At 36.4% G+C, this 25,783-nt stretch overlaps 1 protein-coding gene across 2 annotated transcripts in view; it reads left to right on the top strand.

Annotated features, from left to right (window-relative positions):
* The window catches only part of Mkln1 (muskelin 1), a 110,003-nt gene that overhangs the window by 61,607 nt on the left and 22,613 nt on the right, over positions 1-25,783 (top strand). For both annotated transcript variants that reach the window (XM_034518873.2, XM_076913574.1), the window contains exons 10-12: positions 4,273-4,485; positions 10,729-10,950; positions 14,091-14,220. In XM_034518873.2, the coding sequence (XP_034374764.1) occupies positions 4,273-4,485; positions 10,729-10,950; positions 14,091-14,220 (565 nt within the window). The remainder of the gene's footprint in view (positions 1-4,272; positions 4,486-10,728; positions 10,951-14,090; positions 14,221-25,783) is intronic.

Here is a 25,783-nt window from a genome sequence, read left to right as displayed (position 1 = left end):
GAAGGTACCAGGCAGGGCTCTACTTACTGGATATTTATTTGTATTAGTGATTTTCAAATCTTAGGGTTTTAGAATTCCATTGTGTACTTAAAAAACTTACTAGTGTTTTCTCAGTTTATTTAGGTTATGCTTATTGAAAGGTACAATGTTAGAAATACCTTTAATATTTATCAATTAGTTTACAACAACATGTGTACATATTTTTGTTAAGATGTTTAGAACTATTTTCAAAAATGGCATTGTTTCAGATTTTTAGAGATATCATTAATAACTATCAAGGACAGCTAAATTCTTGTATCTGTTTATATATTTACCCTCGTAAGACATGTTGTACATGAAATAAGGGAAGAAAATTGGACCATATAGAGATGTATTTGGGGCAAGGGAAAGGATCTTTAGCGTCCTTTCCAGGCAACTCCATATTGCTTTCTTTAATGTTGTGTCTCAAACAGACAAATGTTTCTTAATGGTAGTTTGTCACATAGTCCGTATCACTTAGTGCTTTCTATCTGCTGTGTTAAAATCCATGGTCTTGTGTGCTGGTTGGATAGATTTTATAAACATGCACATGCTGTTCACTTCTGTGTCAGTCACGTGAAAAATGCTGACTCACTTCTAAGGGTTGGCCTATTTTTATCATGTGATGTCTCAAACACATTTGTTCATATTGCTGCCGGTCTCAATAGGAAATGGACAGTCTTCCATAGTTCTAATTGTTTCTTTAAAAATGTGTTTTATATCATTGGCAACATATTTGGTCCATTTTACTTCAATTCTAATGTGGTTCTTTTCTTTTGAAACAATGTCTGTCTTGATCATAATTTCTGAATAAGCATACTATTTGGGTTTTGTTGCTGTTGTTATTTCCTGAGACAGGGTCTCACTTATGTAGCTTTGGCTATCCTGGAACTTACTATGTCGACCAGGCTGGCCTCAAATTCACAGAAATCTGCTTGCAACTGCTTCCCCAGAGCTGGGATTAAAGGTTGTGCCACTATAACCAGCTGAATAAGCATACTTTGGTTAGTTGTAATTCTTCTCCCAATATAGTCCATGGGGAAAATTACTGTATGAACTTGGGACACCAACAGCTATATAAATGTTTTTTTTAAGATAACCATTCTACACAAAAATGGCATTGTTTTCTACTTTTCAAGTTTCTCTCTCTGTCTCTCTCTCTTTTCTTTTTCTTTTCTTTTTGTTTTGTTTTGTTTTGTTTTTTCGAGATAGGGTTTCTCTGTGTAGCCCTGGCTGTCCTGGAACTTATTCTGTAGACCAGGCTGGCCTCAGACTCAGAAATCTGCCTGCCTCCGCCTCCCAAGCTCTGGGATTAAAGGCATGAGTCACCACCACCCTGCTCAAGTCTCTTTAATGTTTGATGCAATAGAAGGAAGTTGAAGTAGTTGAACCACAACTGCTTCTGCGTTCAGACCTGGTTATCAGAAAAGCATTTGGCCTCTGGGAACTGTTGCCTATAAATGAGAATGAAGAGACAAATATTTAAGTATTATCATGGAAAGAACTTTGACATTATAGACTGCCTCAAGTACTCCAGAGAGAGGCATTTGTTTGGATTATATGATTTTACCAAATTATAGTATAATTTTGCTATAATTATGTTATGTATGACTAGAGACTGCCTCATGTTCCTCTTCTTTACCTCATAACTTTATTGTTTGCTAATGCCTTTCCCATCTTACCATTGACCTTGACTGTACAGCAGAGTGGTGAGAGTGAGCATCCTTGTCTTCAGATCTTAGTTGTAGAATGTTTGTGTGTTACTTTGAAACCTGTTACTTAGGTTTCAAATTTCCTTATTCCTTTATCAGATTGAAGCACTTTCTGTTCCTCTTTTGCTGTGTTTTTTTGTTTTGTTTTTATTATGAACATGTATTGAGTTGTGTCAAAAATTCCTTTTGTATTGGTATTAATATTTTTGTCCTGTTAATGTAACAAATTACCATGATTATTTCAGCTATAAAATTGGTTTTGCATTTTTACAAGAAACTTTTTACTGAATTATTCTATTCAAAATTACTGGATCTGGTAATAAGAGATGGCTCAGCAATTAAGAGCATGTGCCACTCTTTCAGAGGACCTGAGTTCAGTTCCCAGCACCCACCTGCCAGCTCACAACTGTCTACTTTCATGAGATCCAGTTTCTTCCTGCATCAGACATGTATCAGACGTGCAAATGGTATACATGTATACATGCATGCACACATGCAAAATCATATAAAATACATAAAATTCAGTAATTTTTAAATCACTGGATCCTATTGTTAACATCATATTAACGGTTCCTTTTATGTGCTTGTTCTAAAGGTGTTCACACTATGTATCAATTGGTTTTCCCTTCCCTTTTCCTTCTGCTTTTAACTCTGCCACCTGTGACAGTGGTAATTGAGTTTCAGCACTGTTATCTGCAGAAAACTAACTTAGAGGTGAAGGAGAACATATTTTAAAATGGAGTTTGTCTAAAATTGACAATTTCTTGTATGAATGCTTGATAAAATTTACCAGGGCAGATATCTGAGTCCATTGTCACAGGAAGATTTTAGAATGATACAATCATTTTTTGTGTGGAAGGGGTCTCTGTCTTTATTCCGTGTCTCATAACATTTGGTAGGTTATATTTTTTTTCAAGGATTGTGTCTATTTTATCTACGTATTTTATTTGTCCAATTTTTACCTACACTGTTAACTATTGTCAAATTGTACTTGCTTTTCTTAATAAACATTATTTTCCTTGTAATTCCTGTTATTTTTAAGTAATATTCCCGAGTTTATTTCTGGTGTTGGTAGAATTTTCTCTCTATAAAAAACTAGCTTTGTTAGTGTTTAAAATACTGTCACTCTTTCCAGGTACCTACATGTTAGCATTCTCTGGCTGTTTTCTACATTCATTCCTGTCACTTTCGTTTTCAGTTTCCCTCTCCCTGACGTACAGTTTACTTGTCATTTTAACGGTATCGGTGCTACTTGGACAGAACCAAGAGTTTCTCTCATTTAAAAATTAAAATTTCATATTAAAGAATATCCCACATGGGCTTCTGGCATATAACTTCATCTTTGTTTCTGAGATCATGAAACAAACTTTCCCTTAAATAAAATTTTGACCTTATCTATGAAATCTTAGCAAAAAAAAAAAAATCTAAAATATGTGTAGTGGAATAATTTGTATGAATATAAAATCACAGATTCCAATCAGCTTATTTTCTCAATTATTGTTACTAATGTCAAGCCTTTTTCTTGTGTAATATTTTCTCGTTTAATCAAGTTAATTACATTATATTACTTCTCTTAAAATATTGCTATTTTGTGATGTGTCTTGTTTTAGGAACATACAGTGGCTTTTTATTTTCAGCAGATTACACCCAAGCTCCTGTTAGTCATTCAACAGTCTTCCTTTGTCTCACCATCTTAGTCGTGAGCATATACATTTTATTAGCAGTTAGATTTTTGCTTATTTCTCTCTTCTGAGGAAAAACAACTGTTTATAAAAGTGAAAAAGAAAGGGCTTTCTGATGTTTTCAATCTGGTTACAGTGGGACTCGGATATTATCTTTTTCTAGTTTTGTGATTAGTAAGTTAGACTGTGAAGTAGTGATAAATGGCTTCCTTACTGGTTTTTATAAGGATTCAATGAAACATATTTATCCACAATAATAAAATGGAAACAGAATTTAGCAAGTATACAGGTTGGTTTTTGTCAGCGTGACACAAACCTAGACATCTGGGGAGCTGAAATCTTAATTGAGAAAATGTACTGGCTAGTTATATGTCAAAGTTGAAACAAGGTAGAGAAAAACAGTCAAACTAAGGTGACTGATGTTGACCTTAGGCTTACACACACACACACACACACACCCATACACCTTATACATATATAAGATCATACACGTAGATTTTTTTAATTTTTGTTCACAATACTTTTAAAGACCCCATATGCCTTAAACTAGATTAATGTGTAATAGGGAATTGAGTTGTGTCCAAGTCAAGTAAAACACAATGTTGTATATGATATGATGGATATTAAAACAAGTACCGGAGAGGACAGCGTAGGTTATGCCTGTTTCCCGGCAGGTTTAAAACACTTGTAGGGTAAAGTTTGTGTCTCCCACTGCTTCTTTTGCTTCCTTTTAGAGATTATTGTCTAGTGTGAGATCCACATTAGTTGACTTGTTGGGAGTTTTAATGAAGGACAGCAGAGAAGAGCATTTCTATGCTTTGGTTTTTGATATCCTCTTTTCTTTCCTCCCCTTTCTCCAGAATGGTCCTAGTGCCAGATCGTGTCATAAAATGTGCATCGACATTCAGAGGAGACAAATCTACACATTGGGCCGTTACTTGGATTCCTCTGTGAGGAACAGCAAATCTCTGAAAAGTGATTTCTACCGTTACGACATTGACACCAATACCTGGATGTTACTAAGTGAAGACACTGCTGCCGATGGTGGACCAAAATTGGTGTTTGATCATCAGGTTTGGTGCAGTTCAATGCTAGTAGAGTTAGTAGGGCTGAGTAGCCTGTGCTCTCCAGGTCTGCTCTAGATGTGCATGCAGTGCTGTTTAACTGATGCCATTAGCAGATATAAAATGATTTCAGGAAGTGCAATGTTATTTTTATGTTTTTTAATTTGGTACAAGATAAAATATTAAGCTATTAATCTTAATAGTTACATAATTGTTAATGTATTTAAAACTTTAATATAGAGTAGATGGAACAGTATTAGAAAACAAATCTAGAGCTTTATAAGTACGTATATATGTGTGTATGTATGTATATACACATATATATTATAAGAATCACAGCTTACCCTATTAATATTTTTGTTCTGTTTTTTTTTTGAAGAAATTTTAAATCATTTGTTAATGAGTTTGAAATCTAGAGCCTTCCTTCCAGTTAAACTAAAATGTACTCAGCTTTGTTTGTAAGCAGAAACTTGTTACAAAACTATGTAGAACGTTGGCATGTTGTAGATTAAGTTTCAACTCAGCGTGTAACGGTGTTATGGGCAAGACTGTCATGACTAGTGATGTGGAGCCACTTGAATTATTATGGATGTATCTCCATCATCCTTCTCATAATCAAAGGGAACAGGAACTGCTTTGAATGTTATAAGCAGTTTTACTTAGTTAACCTGTTTACAACAGCTTTCAGAGGTGGGAGAGACTTATGGTTTGTTCCACTGTATCAGCTAGTGTTGTATATTACTTGGGAAATAGGAAGTAATGATAAAATTGTGCTGGTTTCCACCTTTGGCCTACAGTCTAACATAGCAGCTAATTCCAGGCCTTTTTTTTTTTTTTTGTTTCCTTATAGAGTGTTTTGCTTTGCTTTGAAATTCTTTTTATAGTTCTGTTAATGTGTAGCTGGGTATAGTATGGAGAAAAACAACTACATTTGTCCAGTGCTGTAGTGGAAAATAAAAATGGCAGTGCTCTAGTTAAGTTTGGAACTGTGCAGAGTTTTTCCAAAGCCATGCTCATCCTTGATGGCATCCTCAGGGTTGTTCTCCTGGAGACAAAGAACTCTAAAAGACATTAGACGGATTCTGGTTGTTTAAGAACAGAACATCAGCGGGTGATCTTATCAGGGAACAATCTATCTTTTTGATCAAAAAATTGTTAGTACTTTACCAAAAAAGTACTGAAGTTTTCAAATTTTACTTGTATAGGATTGAAAATAGAATAGCTTAGTGATAGTCTGGCTGTGGCACACAAAGTTGCGTATGACATTTGTTTGTCTGACTGTGATAAAATTAAATGTTCCTTGGAAATTGGCTAGTATTACAAATAAGACTAGGCTTTTAACTGATTACATGGTGTAAAAGAACAGTAGAGGGGAAGAAACCAGAATTTAGTCCTAGTTCAGATGATCAGTGATAACCCATGCTGCTGAGCAAGCGGCATCTGTCTTGGTCTCCAGTTTGTGCTTTATTTTGTGCAAATGAAGTGGTGAGTTAAAACTTACTAACTTGTGTATTTGACACTCCAAAAATCATTTGTGGTACCATGATGCTTTAGGGCTCAATACTTCATGTTCAAAATTTAGAAGAAAGTGGGAAAGATAAAGACATGTTTAAAATTATTTTCCCATTTTGACTTTTAACATTAAAAAGTGAAATTCAAAGACTTGTATTTCTGGTGAGCGTATGGCAGCTTAGTTCTCAGACTTTCCATGTTGTTGCTTTGCCTAGGAGATTTCCAACAGAAAGGCTTTTTAAACCATATGTAAATCACATACCCAGAAAAATTGGGAACCAGGGAAAGTTCATAATTTTTTGTAAGTTTAATCAAAAACAACAGAAAACTTTGGTTCATGTACTGAAGCCCACACGTTGCAATGAAGAGAGCTTGAGATGCAGGGGGAACCCTGAGTAGTACAACAGACTCCTCAGTGTCAAGAGCAGAGCAGCTACAGGGAGAGAGACAGAGCATTAACCTGTAGCAGTGTCAGAAAGCACATGGTGTTGTAGAACCAGTGTTTTCTGAAAGGGAAGCACTTTGACAGGTGGGGACACTGTTCCTTTGCAGTGGCTAGTGAGCTAGGGGGATTCAAACCATGCCATGAACCAGGCAGTGAGATGGCTTAGTGGTTAAAGGAGCTTGTTGCCAAGTTTAATCTCTAGCATGTACAGGATGAAAGGAAAGAAGTGACTCCTGCAAGTTATTATCTGACATCCATACGGACCCTGGCCCGTGCATGCATGCACAAGTATATAAATAAGCACGCTCATACAGAACCTTGCGATAGACGACGTTTAAACCAGATGAGCTCTTAGAGTTAGACAAGACATGGCCTCCCAGAAGTACATGTCTGTTTAGTAACACCAGGGTCCTTAAGCCCTATTGTCCCTCTTCCGTAGGAACTCTGTGAAAGCTGTTGGGGCCAAGGAAAAACAGCTTACTTAAATATGAAAAATTATGAGCAGTTACAAGCACCAGATCTTTAGAGAATAAAGAAAATAATGGAGGGGCTGGAGAGATGGCTCAGCAGTTAAGAGCACTGACTACTCTTCCAGAGGTCTTGAGTTCAATTCCTAACAACCCATGGTGGCTCACAACCATCTGTAATGGGATCCGATGCCCTCTTCTGGTGTGTCTGAAGACAGCTACAGTGTACTCACATACATAAAATGAATAAATATTTAAAAACAAAGAAAAGAATGGAGAAAAAATACTTTCTTTGGAACAAAGTAGGTGAGAGTTATATTTCAGCATTCTAACAGTTTAACAACATAATGAAGCCTGAAACTGAAGATAACTACATACAAAGTATACATTGAAAAATGCCTATGTGATAACCATATGGTAAGAGCAGATTGAAGAAACCACATACAAATCAGAAATGAGGGCCGACGAGATGGCTCAGGGGTAAAAGCACTTGTGACTCAAGCATGGTGACCTAAGTTCAATCCCTGGGCCCCTGGGAAAGGTAAAGGAGAGAAGCTGCTCTACAGAGTTCTCGCCTAACCACTGTGCACACATACCTTCACCTCACAGGGAAAAAATAATAATAAAAATCAAAGAATACATTATTTTTAGAAATGGAGACTAATCTATAAGCATAAATAAGAATAGGAATCGTAGTAGTATAAAACAGAAATAAAATGTATTTGCGAGAGGACTACAGAGAAGACTGTCAAATGACAGGCAGCTAGCTACCTCTTAAGACATTCATTAATAACACTAAATTTAAAACCACTATCTTTAGTTATTAGACAAAATTATGGGCCCACTTAGAATTAAAATGAGACTAGTTATATATCTACTTTCTGTGCTATTTTGGCTTTCTATAACTATGATGAAATAACTGAAGCATTTAACTTAGAAAGAGAAAAAAGACTATTTTGGCTCATGGTGGTGGATGTTATAGTCTAGGTGGCATCATTGCTCTGGTATTCTGGTAAGGGCAACACATTATGACAGAACCATGTGGCAGAGCCATACTACTTACATGAACTGGTGCACAGAAGAGAAAGGGCAGACCAGAGTCTCATAGTCTTCTTTGTGCTCATGATCTTATGCTAATGACCTTCCAAAAGCCACATCATCTGTCAGTAAATCCAAACTATTAATATATAAACCTTTGGGAGACACTGCCCATATTCAGACTATAGCAAATGCCAAGAGACAAAAAAGTAACATCTAAAAAGGTGTTCGAGAAGTAAGTTCCTACTAAACTGCTCTTTAAATATAAACACTGTAAGAAATTAGTAAACGGAATATGAGCTGGTCAGTAAGTAGCAGAAAAGAGTCCTGTGAAGATCTCTGTCTTGGCCTTCTGTCTGGACCAAAGTGGGTAATTGACAGAGCAAATAGTTGAAGATGCTATTGCAGGGGAACATGTTAGCAGTGATGCTGCAAACAACAGTGTTCATCCTTCAGGATGTCACCAGTTTGTGCAAGTTTTCCTGAAGGTAGCAGACAGTAGCAAGATCACGTCCAGCCAGTAAAATCAGGAAACAGAAGTCTATATACCCTGAGCCAAAAGTGAGTTGTGGGTTAGGACTAAATAGCAGGTCATCCTCTAGTTTGATGAAGTAGCACTTAGCTGTGATAATTCATGAAAAATTAGAAAATGGGTAAAATATAGAAGAAGAAAATTGGGACTGTTGACTGCTTATGGGGTTTTAGGAAATATCAACCTGATAGAGTAGATAAGTAGTTTTCCAGCTTTTAAATAGGGTTTTGTTTATTGTGTATATGTGGGGGGGGGGGGCGGGGGGGTTCATTTTGTGGCTGCTCAGAAAATTACTATGTAGAAAAGACTAGCCTCAAACTCGTGATTTGCCCTGGCCTCCTTAATGCTGAGATCAAGACACATGTTACCATACCCACTAGTTGTTCAAATTTGATTTACAAATTATTATAAAAACACCACAATTTATCATTGTTTTTTATAACTATTTTTCAGAGATTAAAAAGTACAAAATAGGACCTGGAGATGGCTGGGCAGGTAAAAGCATGTAGTACTCTTGCAGAAGACCCATGTTCAGTTCCTAGCTCCCATGTTTAGTGTCCCACAACTACCTGTATTGCCAGCTCCAGGGAGCCAGACCTTCTTTTGAGCTCCAATGGCACTTTTCACACATATGTACATGCCCATGCATAGACACGGGCACACATATTTAAGATAAAATAAATGCTAAAAAATATAGATTAAAAAAACTAAATAAAGATATAAAATGAGCTAATTATTAAATGGGTAAACAGCATCAAGATGCCTAGAGTGATGAAAATTTGTTAGTAAATGTCTCTCATTAAAAGAAAATAATATGTATCAGTACAGGACCTACATATACATAGTAGTATAAATAAAAGTTATTCCTGTTTCATGTGCTGGAAGTGTGAGGAAGACAGAGAGAGACACACACAGAGAAAGCATGCTAGAATCTTTTTGCAGTAGTTTTTTTTTTTAATTGGCCTTAACAACTATTAAAATAGCTTTGTGTTTAAAATTACAAAGTAAGCTGGGCGGTGGTGGCACACACCTTTAATCCCAGCACTTAGGAGGCAGAGGCAGGCGGATTTCTGAGTTCGAGGCCAGCCTGGTCTACAGAGTGAGTTCCAGGACAACCAGGGCTACACAAAGAAACCCTGTCTGGAAAAATAAAAATAAAAAGTAATTATATGATAAAAACAGGTTTTCAGTGGAAGAAGAGCATCAGACTTGTAACAACCAGTACTGTGCTTTAGTGAAAGCACAGATGTTTTGTGAACGTAATATATTCTTCAAGCGCAGATGCCACTTAGCTTTGATAGCTGAACTTGAGCTTGACTTTGAGATGGGATTTGATTGTTAATATCTTGTAACAAACATCTCTTTCCTCGTGTTATTTTATAGAAGGCTGTAGTTTTTATTTGAAGGAATATAACAAAACCAAGGTTACTTTTAATCACATAGCTTAAGTCAATGAAAATTAAATTTATAATGTAAAAAGAGGCAGAGTTCTTCACATTATGGAAATCAGTCTGGAGATATGTTTGCAAATGCCTTTTGTTTTTGTTTTGTTTTGTTTTGTTTTGTTTCAGATAGGGTCTCTCTGTCTTGGCTGTCCTAGAACTCACTCTGTCTTGGCTGTACTAGAACTCACTCTGTCTTGGCTGTCCTAGAACTCACTCTGTAGACTGCGCTGGCCTCAAACTGCCTCCTGAGGATCCTAAGATTAAAGGGGTGTGCCTCCACCACCCGCTTGTTGTATTATTTTACAACATAGTTTGAAGAGTTTTGTAAAATACATGTAAAAGTTAATTTAGCTGCATCACTCTAATTTGCATGTTGGGTATCTGCTATCATTAAACAAGTCACAGCATGTCAAGTAAGATGCTTTCCTAGAACTGAAAGATGGAAGGTTTTCTAAGGAGGATTAAGAGGAGCTTATGATCATGAAGTATACATAGAGTTGTGATCATTATGCACTCCTAGTGAAAACCAGTATATCATGGATCATCATGATATAAAAATGTTTCTATCATAGCATCAAGAAAACAAAGTTCCTTAACTTGATATATTCATTTCAATTTGGGATGAATGAAAATTCAAAAGGTGTTTAGAAAACTATCCTGAATGTCTGGACAGTATGTGTGTATAATACATATTTAACATCAAGAGCAAAGTTTGGGGTTTCTTTGAGAATGTGAAAGCATACATACTAATCTCATTTTGGCACATGAAAGGTGCAAACTAAAACTGTTCAATCTGTTGCTTTGTTCTTATAGATGTGTATGGACTCAGAAAAACATATGATCTACACCTTTGGTGGTAGGATTTTGACATGTAATGGCAGTGTAGATGACAGCAGAGCCAGTGAACCACAATTCAGTGGTTTGTTTGCATTCAACTGCCAGTGTCAAACCTGGAAACTTCTTCGAGAGGACTCCTGTAATGCTGGCCCTGAGGACATCCAGTCTCGGATTGGACACTGCATGCTGTTCCACTCGGTAAAACTGTCCTGTGCATTTATTTTGTCATGTGTGTCTTTATATGAAAGAATCAGTAAGAAAGCAAAGCCTTTTCTAGAAATAAATGATTAATACAGCAGTGACAGAGAAAACAGAGCATTAGCAGTGAACTGTCCTTTAGTTGTTTCCATCAGCTTAGAAACTCCTCCATAGTTATTACCTGAACATAAAGCTGGATGCTTTTATTATTGACCTTACTACTTGCCTAGAGTAGTTAGCTCTCTATTTTAAGATTTAATCATTTGCAAACCTTTTCTTAGCAACTAGAAAGATAATTTGTGCTTATTTTTTTTGGCTTGATTGTATAGAATTTAACAAGAGTTTATTGGCAAATTCAACAAAAAGACTTTAACTTTTGAAGCATATAATGAAATCCTTATTTTTATGAACAGAGCTTTAGAGCATATGGTATTTAGCATGCATGTTTTTAAAATATTCATTATATGAATTACAATGAAGGATATAATAGTTAATTTTCATGTACAGATTTGTCCTTTGATCAGTAAACAATCTGTGTGTTTTTAATATAGTTTTCTTAGCTTAATTTCATTTCTTGTCATTTTTAGAGCTTATCACATTTTATTGTGTTGGGAGTGTTTTCAGGAAGACTTCAGCTGGGATGTTCTTCTTTACCAGGGCCTTTATATCTGTGGGCTATGCATCCACAGATTCAAACAACTATGAATTGAAAAATATTTAAAAATTTTTTTGTCTCCACTGAACATGTACAGACTTTTAAAAAAACTTTATTTATTAAAAGACTGCTCTCGTGTCCTATAGTTTATAGTTTATATTAATATTAAAAGTAATGTACAGGGCTAAAGAGATGGCTCAGTGGTTAAGAGCACTGACTGCTCTTCCAGAGGTCCTGAGTTCAATTCCCAGCAACCACATGGTGGCTCACATCCATCTGTAATGGGATCTGTTGCCCTCTTCTGGTGTGCATGAAGACAGCTACAGTGTACTCATATGCTTAAAAAATAAATCTTTTTAAAAAAAAAAAAAAAGATAAAAAATAAAAGTAAATGTAGAGATGATTTAGAGTACCTAAGAGGATATGTATATGTTATGTGCAAGTCCTAAAGGACTTTGGGAGCCATCAGGATGCAGACCCGTGCTGACACTGTATGACAGCTGCACCTACAAATACTATTCTGTATGACAGACTGACACAAACTTAAAAATGGTGTTTACCGTTATACCACCCACAACAAAAGCATTGTATTGATAATGCCTCCTCCGCATGTGTGTTGTTCTGATACCAAGTGATATCTTTTCAAAATTGGTTTGTTGAGGTCAGGATCCCATTACATCTGTGCACTGCATTTCTCTCCATCCCTATCAGTACCTATGCCCTTCTGTTCTCCACATACATGCTACTTATTCCTGCTTTTTAAAAACAAAAATTAGAATCATTTATAATCTATGATCTTTCTCATCCTCATTTGACTCATTATACTGTCATTATATCTTTTAATATGTTTCTCTAGCATATTTTCTATGAACTAGCTATTTCTCTCTGGAGGCTTGATCTGTATTCGCTGTCCTTTCAAGGGGAATCCAAGAGGAAACACATCAGCACTTCACCAGTACCCTGATCATAGAATATCAACAGGCATTTAATATCTAGTTGTAATTTTTTTATGTACCAGTGACTTTAGAAATTTTTAGTTTGATCACTTATTAAATTTCCTGTATGAATTTGCTTTCAGCAGTCATTGATAGTCATTGTCTAGAGTTCATTAGATATCACAAAATGGTGATTTTTCTGATGTTCTTGTTTCTTCTGCATTTATTAACTGTAATTCTACTTTAGAATTAAAGAACAGCAGAATCTCATCCTTATGTTACAAATTGTTTGGTTACTCTAAAATGAAATTCTTGGGCCTGATGATGCACACCTGTGATCCCAGCACGATGGAGACTTAAGACATGTAGACCATGCACCTGGGCTACACACAGCAAGTTCAAAGCTATCCTGGAACACATAGAAAAACCCTATCTTAAAGAAATCTAAGTGAATGTTGGGTGTTGTAGTGCATGCCTTTAACATGAACAGAGACAGTAGGAATCTCTGTCAGTTCCAGGCTACTCTGGCCTACATAGTGAATTCTAGATCAGCCAGAGCTATGCAGGAAGACTCTGTCTCAGCCAATGGATGGACGTCTGATTGTTGATTTGAATATTAATGGATTCAGGTTCCAAAGTTAGCTAGTGACGTCATAGAAATGTCATCATTATGAGCTCATGAGGTTTTTATATACATATTTAAAATTAAATGCTGTCTTTTTATCCATGGTTTGTTTTTTAAATCTGTCTGTAGCCACTAGGAGCTTCTTTACCCTTATATATACATAGTTAATTTTTTTTGGCAAGGGCAAACCGTGAGTTCTTGATAGTAAATCTAATACAAGTTAATGCTTTTTCTTTTATTTAGTGACTTTGATTTTTGTATTTATATATCTTTTAAGGTTAAAATCTTATTTCATGTGTATTACAGTATGTTTCATCTGTGAAATTTCCCACCTGTCAATGCTGACAACAAATTCACTGTGCTTCCAAAATAATTGCTTTCTGGTGAAATTTTAATTTAGGACTTACACCATAAGATCATATTATGGAAAACTAAAAATCAGTACAATATTTGACTATGGTTAGAATTCTATGTATAAAGCCATAGCTTTATATACAGACAGATTTTTCATTTTTGTTTCTGTTTTTAAGTTTAAAATTCTAATAAAACATGTATATGGTTATAAAATAAAACTATAAGTCAAGGTACTTTTAGAGAACTTTGGTTTTTATTTTAGGGGTAAGAAGTTAGAGTTCTTCCTTATGGGTAGATATCCTTTATTCTGTTTTGATTTATCCAAACGCACTTCTTGCTTGCTCGTTCACTCTTACTTTTGCTCTCAGTGAGCAACCTTGCTCTTGAGCTTTCGTGGCATACCTTAGCAGTGGTCGTGTGGAGAGAGCTGACTCTTTATTTCCTCCTGATTTGACCAAGTAGTGATGTGTGCGGTTGCTCGGGAGACTACTCATGAAGGGATGTAAGTGTGAAGGCTCATTCTCAGTGCTTCATTGGAAATGACAACTCCCTTTTCTCCTTTTTATTTTAGAAAAACCGTTGCTTATATGTGTTTGGCGGCCAGAGATCTAAGACCTATTTGAATGATTTTTTTAGTTATGATGTGGACTCTGATCATGTAGACATAATTTCCGATGGCACCAAGAAAGACTCTGGAATGGGTAAGAATATTTCTCATGCTGTAATTGCTTCTTATAGAAAACTAATGTCCATTTTCTTCTCTTTGTAATCTTCATACTTTCTCTACTTTAATTGAAATAATTCTAAATAAAAGGAATAAAACTGTCTAATTCCACTGTTTAAAAATACGTGATTTGCTAATACTTATTTTAAGGCAAATACAATATGTGAATTTCTGAAGTAAACTTGTGTGTCTATGCTTCCTGGGGGATGGGCTTTGTGAAATAGCAGCCTCTAAAACAGCATTCTGCACTTGCCGATGCTGTCTCCTTCTTGTGTTTGCTGTAGTAAACTGTAGGTGAGACATGAGCACAGTAGAGTATGGCTGGCCTAGGGTAGTCTCGTGCAGTCATTTATACCCTGCAAATGTGAAAGCTTATCATCTTATCAGGATCTCCTGATAAGGTGGTTGTTTACCAACCAGGTTCATGTACACTGTCCTGGCATGATTAGTAGAACACTGTACACACTATCTTTAAAAGTCTCATTTTGATAACGAACAGTTCACCAACACAGTAATTGCCTTACCTATGAATACTATATCCAGAAGAGTAGATTTGATTAAGGCCCAGTTTGGCACTAGAGTTAGAATATAATCAGCTTGTTTTTCATTTTAGCTGCCATATATAAAAAGGATTCTCTTAACAATGGTACTTTTACAAAATAAATTTTAAATACCTATGTTCGAGCTGGGAAGGTGTTCTGTCAGTAAAGTGCTGTGCACAAGCATGAGGACCCGAGTTCAGATTGCCAGCACCCATTTGAGAGCTAGGCATGGTCTGGAACACGTGTGCTAGGGGAGTAAACAAGCAGATCATCGGAGCTTGCTCAGCCAGTCTAGCTGAGTCAGTGGGACCCTGTCTCTGAAAAGAAAAAGGTAGAGAACAATAGAAGAAAACACCCACTGTTGACCTCTGGCCTCCATGGGTACCAACAAACATGCACACGCGCGCGCACGCGCGCGCACACTACCACACACAAACACACACACCTACCTTACCCACCCCACCCCACCCCCCACATACACACGTCTATATCCACACACACAAATACATAATGTTGTTGGTGTCATTTATGGGCACTATGTTAGAGTAATCCTCTTTTAATTAAAGTTGTTTACATAGAAGAGTTAAAAAGCTGGTCTAGTGAGATGGCTCAGTGGGTAAAGTCCTTGCGGTGCAAAGAAGAAAAGTTATTTTCTTTAAATAAAACTTAACACTAAAGAAAAAATGTCACTTGGCTATCAGGATCTGTACTCATATCCTCCTTAATGGAGTTCAGGCTAGAGGTTTATTTGCTATGTTCTATTCTTTGTGACTACGAGTAAAATGGACAGTCTTACAGCCTAGTCTCTGATTCAACGGCCAGGTCTACAGTCCTGTGTCCCTAGAGTTTTACCAACAGTATATAACAAAGTAAATGGAAGATATGGAAATAAATATTTGAAAATTTCTGCAGACCCAAAACACTGCTCTTCAGATTATAAATAGCCCTCTACAAATAAAATAAAATAAAAGAAGTTACATCTCAGAAAACCAAAAAGTCCTCTTACCATTAAGGCAGATCATTGTATATTAAGGTGCATTTTTATATTCTGTTGAAAGAGGACCTCCTAAATTCTCCTAGAACAAAATGAGTTGCACTCAAGGAAACAGGACTTAGAAGGATATCGAAACTCTCAGTGCCATTAGGTACTATAAGATAAAGAGAATTCTTGGAAAAGTTACTAAACTGGAGATATTTTTGTAGCCAAAATAGTGAAGAATAAAAAGAAGAAATATTTTTAGATCTACTGGGTAAATCTAGACCTACCCTCTTAGCAGTTTAAACAGTTGCAGAATCATCTCTTTAAGGCCAGAGTAGACCATCTGGGACTGATGCAGTGATTCAGCCCCCAGGTTCCCTCTTCTGCTGCACTGTCTTTAATAAAAGGCCTTAGCTATCTGGAGACAAGTTACTAGAAGCTCTTCAAATATCATTCCTTTCCTTCAGTAGAGGGAAGGCAGGGAATGCACTACTTGTCCTGACAGCTCCCAGTAGGATGCTGCTTGGATGCTGCTTAGATTTCATTGCCTAGAACTGAAACCAAGCTTCACTAGAGTCTGGAGATGCATGTGTTTAGGGAATGAGGGAAAGGGGTTTGAGACAAATAGCTGTTGTCTCAAGATAAGAAAGTGGTAGAACTTTTATATACTATTTTTTAGGAAGATACTTTATATACTAACAAACCAGTAAAAGTACCAAAAGAGAAAACACAGAAGCTAAGATAAAAAGAAAACCCAACATAGAAAAACAAAGGAGATTTTTAAGATGTGTCCCAGTGAGCACCAGCAGGGCATGGGGCTTCTAGATCAAAGTAGGTTTTAATGATGTATTTAAGCATTTATAATAAAAATATTAGTAGTCAGGTAACAAGTGACATAAAAGGTTGGGGATAGGAACATGATAGTAAAAAGAAAAAAGCAAAATTTTAAGAAAAAAGATAGTGAAGTTTTTGGCCCTATAATGAACCATACTTTTTTAAACAATATAATACAGAAACTACAATCAGCTTAACAAAAGAATTGGAATTAAAATTTAGTGGGAAGATAGTGTCATCAGCCTATTCTGAGACAGAAGTCACTTGGTTATACCTGAACAGCAGCCTCAGCTTATGCTTCAGGAATACAAGCTTAGGTGGCTCATGCTGTCACTTCCGTCTACTAACTCACTGTAGGAGGATAGTGTGGGGACACATGACTTAATCTTTAATTACTTCTGATTTGTAAGAGTCATTCTAGTTTTCCCTGGCATTCTCAGGGGATTGGGGGGGGGGGTAATGTATGATTCAGCTCTCCCTGTACATGCTTCAAGGGTGGTAACTGATAGAACAGATACATTAAAAGCTATAGTATGTTGTCTCAGAGTATGAGCGAATATACTGTGGAAACACAGGCATTAAATTCATTCTCACAGAGTGTTTGTAGACTACTAAATAGAAGTTTGATGGACAGTAATAACCATGTCTTTTTGGTAGTATCATTTCTTAGTTTTACTGTTAATTGAATGCTAATGACATGTTATTAATCGAATCCAGGCATGTGCTCAGGGTCTAAGCTTCATGTTAAGCCCAGCAGCTATAGTTATTTTGACCTTACTATATGCTAGATTATCTTTTATTGGTGGTAAGATTCTGCTATGGTTAATAAGTCATTGAACATAATTCAACTACATGGTGATAGAACAGAGATTGAAGATTTTACCGTATTGCACCACTTCCCAAAACTTAAAAAAAAAAAAAAAAAAAAAAAAAAAAAGTTAGTGTAATAATAGTGGAAACAAAGCTACTTAAAAAAATTTTATTGTAATAAATTTAATGGCTATAATTTTTAAACATTTAAATTTGTAACAATCTTGTAGTCATTTGCAACATTGTTGTCTTTAATCAGTTATGACTACCAAATTGTGGCAATTCTTTTTGTGGGGGGTCTTGTAACTACAAAGTAATATCATGATTAAGATTCTAAAACAATAACAACAACAAAACTCAGGATGATATAAAACAATCCAACTATTCAGAGATACTCTATTAACATTTTGATGCATCACCTCCTAATCTTTTAAAAGGGAGTTTGTATCCAGTTTTGTTTTCAGACATTTTAAATTTTACATAGATTTTTTTTTGATGATTTTTCTTTATCATAGTCTTATTGCTGTGAACTTAAAGTAACAGACAGGCAAGTTGTCTCTCACTAGTTACTGCTATTGTCAACTCTTCCAAAATTAGAATTACATGCTTGCTGTACATTGTTTAATTAATTTTTAATTTGTTTACAGGGAGTTAACCACACAAAGCATACAAATCCATTCATTAATTTAGTAGTAGTTATTGATTGTTTACTATCATTTAAGGTTTTTAGACCCTGTCTCCTCAAATAGTTCATTGACTTCGATTTACCAAAGATTGTTTTAGGCACTAAGGATCTATATGAGGACCCCAGGGAATAAGCTAACTCTAAAAGTTTATATTCCAGTGAAAACTGGCTGCAGTTGTATTCTTAGTACTGTTAAGAAGTTGAATGCTTTGCTAATGTGTAGCGTGAGAGGCACCCTTATGATACAGTAGTTTGGGAAAGCATCTCTGAGGAGGGAATGTTTAGGACTAAAAATGAGGAGAGAATTAGAACCACCAAACAATGATTTTTCTTTTTCCTAAGTAAGTTATTGTAAGATTTTGTTTCTGGGTCTAGGTCAGATTTCTTTTGAGGATATCACTGTTAAGTATACATTTTCCAAGTGGCTGATATTTACAATAATCCTAAGAATTTCATTGCTCAAAAAGTTCCAAACTAGTATATTGTGTGTTCAGTTGAACATCTTGTTTGAACTAACTGGTAAATGTGCCCACCTAAAACTTGAAGAGTTATGCTTGGAATTGAAGAACACACTGACTCAATTGACATATCAGAGTTTAACTGAAATTAATTTTTTACTTTTCTGTTTGGTTTTGGGGTTTTGTTTTGGGGTGTGTATGTGGGGGTGGGGAGTGGTTGGTTTTGGTCTGCCCCCATAAGTACCTGCTCCTTCCCTCTCCTTTTTTTTTTAAACTTTTTAAAACTTTCTTTTTTTCTTTTCTTTCTTTTTTCTTTTTTTTCCCCCAGTGCTAGGGACCAAACCCAGAGTCTTGGCTCTTGCTAGGCAAGCACTCTACCACTGAGCTAAACCCCCAACCTTATTTATTTATTTATTATTAAATATTGATGAAGGACACAGTGTTCTGCTTGCATATATGTCTGCATGTCAGAAGAGAGTATAAGATCTCATTATAGATGTTTATGAGCCACCATGTGGTTGCTGAGAATTGAACTCAGGACCTTTGGAAGAGTAGTCTTAACCTCTGAGCCATCTCTCCAGCCCTGCAACTTTCTTTCTTAAAGAATTGTAGTACCTGGCAGGGATTGAGAACCCCAGTTCTTGCTCTCAGGGTTCTATTTTGGTTCTTAGATAGCCTTATCTGATATCTTAGACCGTGCATCTGCACTTGTAAATTACCAGGGTTACAGTTGAAGAAAGGGGGAGGGTTATGCACAGCCTCTGTGTTAGTGGAGGTGATCTAATCCTCTAGTTTGGCTGGTATTGTTGGGTATCTTAATTTTCTCCAGTGATGCCATCACTACCTCGGGTAATATTGTTTCACCCAGTCGCCATCAGGTCACCTCAGTGCTGTAGCATGACTTTGCCCATCGCCGCCTTACTCCAGAGTTTGGGCTGTATCACCCATTTGCCTTCTGTAGTTAGTCGTCTTCTCTCCACTAGCCTTAGCTCTTCCAACCATTCTCTGCTGCATTACTAATGAAGGACAGAGAGCCATAGGCCTAACCTTTAATATGTAGATGGTTTCTGGTCACCTACAGGTACCAAACAATAAGCTAGGCAGTAGGAATACAGTTATGTATATGGGCTCTGTCTTCATACAGCTCTTTTTGAGAATGGAAAAGACAAAGAAGTAAGCTGATCTGACTTTTTGATTAGAGCTAATTCAGAAAAAAAGGAATCTTGTTTTAGAAGCCTGCCTGCATGAGAGACTATGGCTTAGTTCCCCAGCCCTATTCTTTTTTTTTTTTTTTTATTGTATATTTTATTTACATTTCAGATGCCATCATCCCCTTTCCCCATTTCCCTTCCCTAGAAAACCCCTATCCCATGCCCTCTTTTCCCTTTTGCTTTTATACAATTTTTTAAAAATGTTAATCAAAGGCTTTATAAGTTTGGTAATGCTCAATCAGAAGTGTAACCCAACACCCAACCTAGATATATCAACTATCTTTGACTGGTGGAGACATCTGCCTCCATGTCACCCACACACACACACACCTTCTCTCTCTTTCTCTCTCTCATCACCTAGCTTCTCCTCTCCTTCTTCTCCTCCTCTCCTTACTCCTTCTCCTCCTCTCCTTACTCCTTCTCCTCCTCTCCTTACTCCTTCTCCTCCTCTCCTTACTCCTTCTCTTCCTCTCAGTACTCCTCCCACCTTAGCTCCTCCTACATATCACCCTTCCTGTTAAAATAAAACTTTTCTCTCAAAATACAATTAGAGCATAATATTATACCAATTTGTACCAGTGAGGTACAAGATAGTCCTAATACCCAGTCCATCATTTTGTTGACTAACTAGAACCTCTGTCATCTCTCCTAACTAAAACACTTAGTTCTGAACCTGGCTTTTTTCTTGGCTTTAGAATGAATGTCAGCTGAAAACCATCCTCTCAAATCTTTTCTCTCGAAGTAAATAGCCAGGATTGGCTATGAGACTATAGGTCTTCAACCCCATCAGAAATCCAGAATGACTGAGTTAATTGAAATTATGGGAAGCACAAAGCTTAGCTTCTAAAACTTAGCCAATTTATAGAGACCGCTGAACACCTGGACAGTCCCCATATTACAAAATGTTGGAGCATCTGATCTTCAGCCTTCTGGCCCAGGATCCAGGTCTTAAGCCCAGACCTTAGTGATGCAGAATTATTAAGGGCTGATTACTCTGTCTAGGCAGATATAATCAGTCGACTATTCTGCAAGTGTGTCCTTTCTGGATAGTAATTTGTCTGTAGATGGAAAGAGGCAATTCTTGCCTAGTGGCTGTCTCACCACAATCGGAGTAACTCCAAAGATGCTCAATTTCTTCTTACAATCCAAGACAGGAAGCTGTCAGGAGCAGACAGGTCTCTAATCAAAATGAACATTACTACAGAAATGTTTGTAACGTCAATTCTGTGGACTTCTGACGTTTTGAAAACCAACTATCCATGTAAGGTAATCTGGACTGTTGTCTGTTAACTCCTCTCAGCTATTTCTAAATAAAATATAGAAAACACCTAACAATAAACTCAAAGCCATGAATTTGCTATAGTCCCTTAACTCACAGGCTAACCATCTCAAATCAGTTAAAAAAGGTTAAAGAAGGACTGGGTCTAAGCCTTGTATTCCTAAATGTGTTATACAGGCACAGTGCCTATGAGAGTAACAATATTCATCTCACTTTTATATCAATAAGAAGCTCGTACCAAAGAAAACCTTAAATTTGAAATCAAAGTAAATTTTATACCATTTAAGAAATTATAACTTCATCTTGATAATAATTATACAGATTTCTACCAATAGGTTATGGCTATGAAATAAATCCTAGCTAATCCTCCCTGTTCCAATAAAACCACTACTTTTCCCTAGGAAGACAGCCCAATATTAACCACCTTAGTCCCCAAGCCCAGGGAATAGGGACACTGATTCTTCATTAACTTCTTCAAGCTGATTATGGGCGTTGAGATATTAGAAGAGGCCCCAGCCCTATTCTTGCTGCTGTATTCTTCCTGCACTGCTTACTTCATTGGCACTGACTATTGCCTTTAGACATAACATTGCTCTTGTCTCTGACCCTTCTGCCATGCTATTCCCATCTTACTTCCAAAACCTAACTCTGTTCACTCCTCAGATCTTACCGTGTAGATTTTGGTCTCAAAATTTGTTTCCAACTCAAGACAGGCTAGGAATTGAAGCATATGGTTCTATCCTTAATGGCTAACATAGTCAAGGGCAGCCTTGACTATGCATTCCAGAAACTTTAGAAAACTCTGAGGAGGGACACATTTTACTCAGAATTTCTTTAAAAGCATCCAGCCTCTTCCATACCCTAAATCTCCTGTTAAAATATACTGTACAAAGTTAAATAATTGAGAAAACCTCATATTAGTAAGAATGGCTTATTGTATTGTGTTTTCATAGAATTATTTTTACTTAACTTTAACCAGTGTACACTTAAATTTTATTTTATCTCATTAGAGCATTACTATGCAAGAAAAAATTTTTAGTAATGAGGTGGAACGCTCTTTAAATTCCCACATTATCAAATGTTCCTAGAAAACACCACTTTTACCTATTATGTAGATGTTTTGTAATGTATTAAGACATTCTAGTGTTTATTAGCTGTTTTTCTGAAGCTTTTGTATTCCAGTTAATTACTGTAATTTGAGATGGACTTAATATATGATTACATGTTTGCGCTTCATTCATGTGGGTTTTTTGGTTAAAACTGCATTTACAATGTGAGTTTTACATTGTTTGAAATCATAGAACAAGTTTTTTAGCTGTTGAGATTCCAGTTAGAGATGATATATTTCTTACTGCAAAATAGCTTCTCTTTATTAATGCTTTCTAAGTGTCAAACACTATAAAATCTTCAACCATTGCTCTTTATAGTTATTTAAATGTATTCTCTTGGATTCACCATCAGGATCTAAAAAAACCTTCAACCTTTTTATTTTCTAACTTGACTCAACTCTTATTTTCTAACTGTATATAACACTTTTGCATTTTCCTTAGAACAAAATTATAATTGAAATTGGCGGATGGCTGTAGTTCAGAAAGATGGGACTTATTAGCATTGTGTTAACATCAAAATTCAGTATGCTGAAGGGTGGGTTTATTTCTAAGTTGCCTGTGTTAACCTGAATACAAGCCATTTGGCATAGTTCTCACATGGAACCTCTGTATTTAGCCGCAGTTTGTGAGTATGTTTGACTGTCAGACACACAGCTTTCAAGGTAGCTGTAGACTGTGTTAGAGTGTTTCTTCTGCTTAGTTGAGGTCGGAAATGTACATGTTGCAGAAATGCAACCTTCCCATATTGCAGATAGGGAATGAAGCATTGGTGATAAAGAGCTCCTAGAGTCTTGCCCTGCTCCTGTGGTAGCTTCCTGTCCTTGTTTTGGTCTTTCCTGTCTTCTCTGACTTTCATACTTGCCCTTCTTTATTCCATTGTGTTCTGTTGCAGCAGATTGATTGTTTGGTACACAGTAAATTGAATCAAAAGACTTGGTCCAAGTGTTCAACATTAGCACCTGGTGTAGCATCTTTGGACCTAATAAGCCCTCTGAAAACGAGAGGATTGGGCCAGCAGAGCTGAAAGTGCCGTCTTTCTCTGGCACCATATTAGATTATACTCTCTTCCTTGTCATACAAGGGTTACGTGAGTTAATATCAGTTTATTTTCATAAAAACCTTAAAAGAAAATCATACTTTAAAATTGTCCATAGGAATGTATTTATTATGCTTATGACATTGAAGAAAACAAAAAGATGTAAGAAGTTGCTTTAGTTTTGGCCCTCTTATATTATACCATCGATTAATACCACGTTAGGCAGTACAGAGGCTCTAAGCTAATGACTTTTTGTTATTCTTATTATGAAGTACTGGTTGGGATGGTAATTTTTTTCTTGTATCATTTTTTGAGACATGGTCTCATGCATACCTGACTGTCTTCTAGCTGGCTATATAGCTTGAAATTTTAATACTTTAGCCTTGACATTACATGCATGCACCATAACACCTAGTCTATGCAGTGCTGGAGATTGGATATATGCCTCATGTACAAACATAAATGTGTACAAAACACATATATACATAAAATAAAAATACACATTTTTGTTTAAAAAAAGATGACAACACTGTTGTTGCCTACCAAGGAGCCACTGTCCCCCCCCCCTTTTTTTTTTTAATATCTAGGCCATAATTTTGTTTAATGACAGTTACCTAGTCCCAAGGGAGTAGTCGTAGCTAGTTCAAGCCAGTCATCATTATCCTTTCAAAGGTTCTTTCATTTTACCTGTGTGTAACTCAGGTCTAGCTAGTCACACGTAGCAAAGTGTTAAAAGGCATTTAGAAAAACATCCTTTCTCATGACAGTAGAGAGGTGCTAAGGGAGTGTTCTCCATCTCCTGAATGCTTTGTGACAGTGTGTGACACTTAGAGCTACAGCTGGCAACTTTGAGAAAAGCAGTACAATCCAGAGACTCTGCAGAGATGTGCTGAGACACCCCTAGAGCCGGGATGAGTTAATCAACTACTTGGGTTTTTCTGTGTCTTGGGTTTAAAAGTGTTCTACCAAATAAGAGAACCTCTGAGAGCTGTTCTTCTTGTTTCATGTTTCTGTGGAAGTTTTCCAATTGTTCTTATCTATGTCTTAGCTAAAGAAATTTATGAATATATATTGTGGACCACGAAGCAAAATAGAGATGAGATTAATGTATTAATTAATGCAATAACATAAATTTCCTCAGAAATGGAAAGGACTTAAAAATACTAGTTTCTTTGTCCCCTTTCTAAGGTTTTCTTCTAAGTAAAAAAATCTGGCATCCCTGCTTATCATGTGGTCAAAACAAGGAAGGGGAAAAGAAAGAAATAATATTCAGACTATCACGATTTCTTAATTCCCCTCTTACTTGTCCTGTTTCCTGCAAAAAGTAGGAAAGGTGAAGAATTATCACAATTCTTTTAAACAAACCAAAAACAACAGACTGACAGATAATTGCTGTGTAATTCTGCTGTTTTCTCAAACAAATATGTATTCAGAATGTGTGCATGGTTAATTTGTGATCTCAGACAAGTACGTGTTGAGAATGTGTTCATGGTTAAATTGTGGTATCAGACAAGCATATATTCAGTATGCGTGCTGGGTTAACTTGTGGTCTCACTCATCTGCGTGATTCATTTCTTTCTGTGGGTCAGTTTGTAAAGACTGGTTAAATCTCTGGCATTTGATCAAGCTTATTAAAAACAGATGAATTGAAAAGCATTTAAAATCACATGTGTTTTAAATCTCCTATGTTACACACCACAACCCTGAATTCCCTACCCCCTTGCTCAGCACAGCACCTCTGCCATCTATTAAAAACCATTAAAATGAGAAGATAGCCTTTTCTTGGGAATAATAATATACATGACCAGATTGATAGTTATGGCATGTTAGGGTGAAATGTTCTTTTGCTTTTTTGACCTTTGGGTCTTTTGGAGTTGTGATAGTGCTGTTTTTATTCAATCGAGTTTTTAGTTTATTATTATAGAAGTGGTACATGTAATTAATGAAGCAAGATTCAAACAATATAGGATGTTATAGTACAAAATATTATTATCAAAGTAGTAAATTAACACAGTCTGCTAGTTTCTTTATCCGAATTAAACCTAAGAGAAGTAAAAATGAGAGTATGTATGGTGGTTTGAATATGCTTGGCCCAGGCAGTGACACTATTAGGAGGTGTGGCCTTATTGGAGGAAGTGTGTCACTGTCGGGGTGGACTTTGATATCTTCCTAGCTGCCTGGAAGACAGTCTGTTCCTGGCTTCTTTTGGATGAAGATGTAGAACTCTGTTTCTCCAGTGCCATGCCTGCCTGCACACTGCCATACTTCTCACCTTGATGACAATGGACTGAACCTCTGAACCTATAAGCTAATCCCAGTTAAATGTAGTCTTTATAAGAGTTCCCTTGGTTATGGTGTCTGTTCACAGCAGTAAAACCCTAAGACAGAGTGGCAAGTGGAGTCAAGAACTCATTCTAAGTGACCCAAAGGCTCTATCTCCAAACTACCTTGAATTAGTAATTCTTAGCCCATCATTATAGAAGCACTTAGCAGTAACCCATTCATTGTCAGAATCCAAAGAGCAGCATTATGCAATGTAGGTGTCTTAGTTACTGTTCTATTGCCCTGGAAAAACACCATGATCAAGGCAACTTATA

Source organism: Arvicanthis niloticus, chromosome 15 (assembly GCF_011762505.2).
Source record: "Arvicanthis niloticus isolate mArvNil1 chromosome 15, mArvNil1.pat.X, whole genome shotgun sequence".
Classification (NCBI taxonomy): domain Eukaryota; kingdom Metazoa; phylum Chordata; class Mammalia; order Rodentia; family Muridae; genus Arvicanthis; species Arvicanthis niloticus.
The sequence above is the reverse complement of the archived record's forward strand: the minus strand, read 5'-3'. Positions and strand labels throughout refer to the sequence as shown.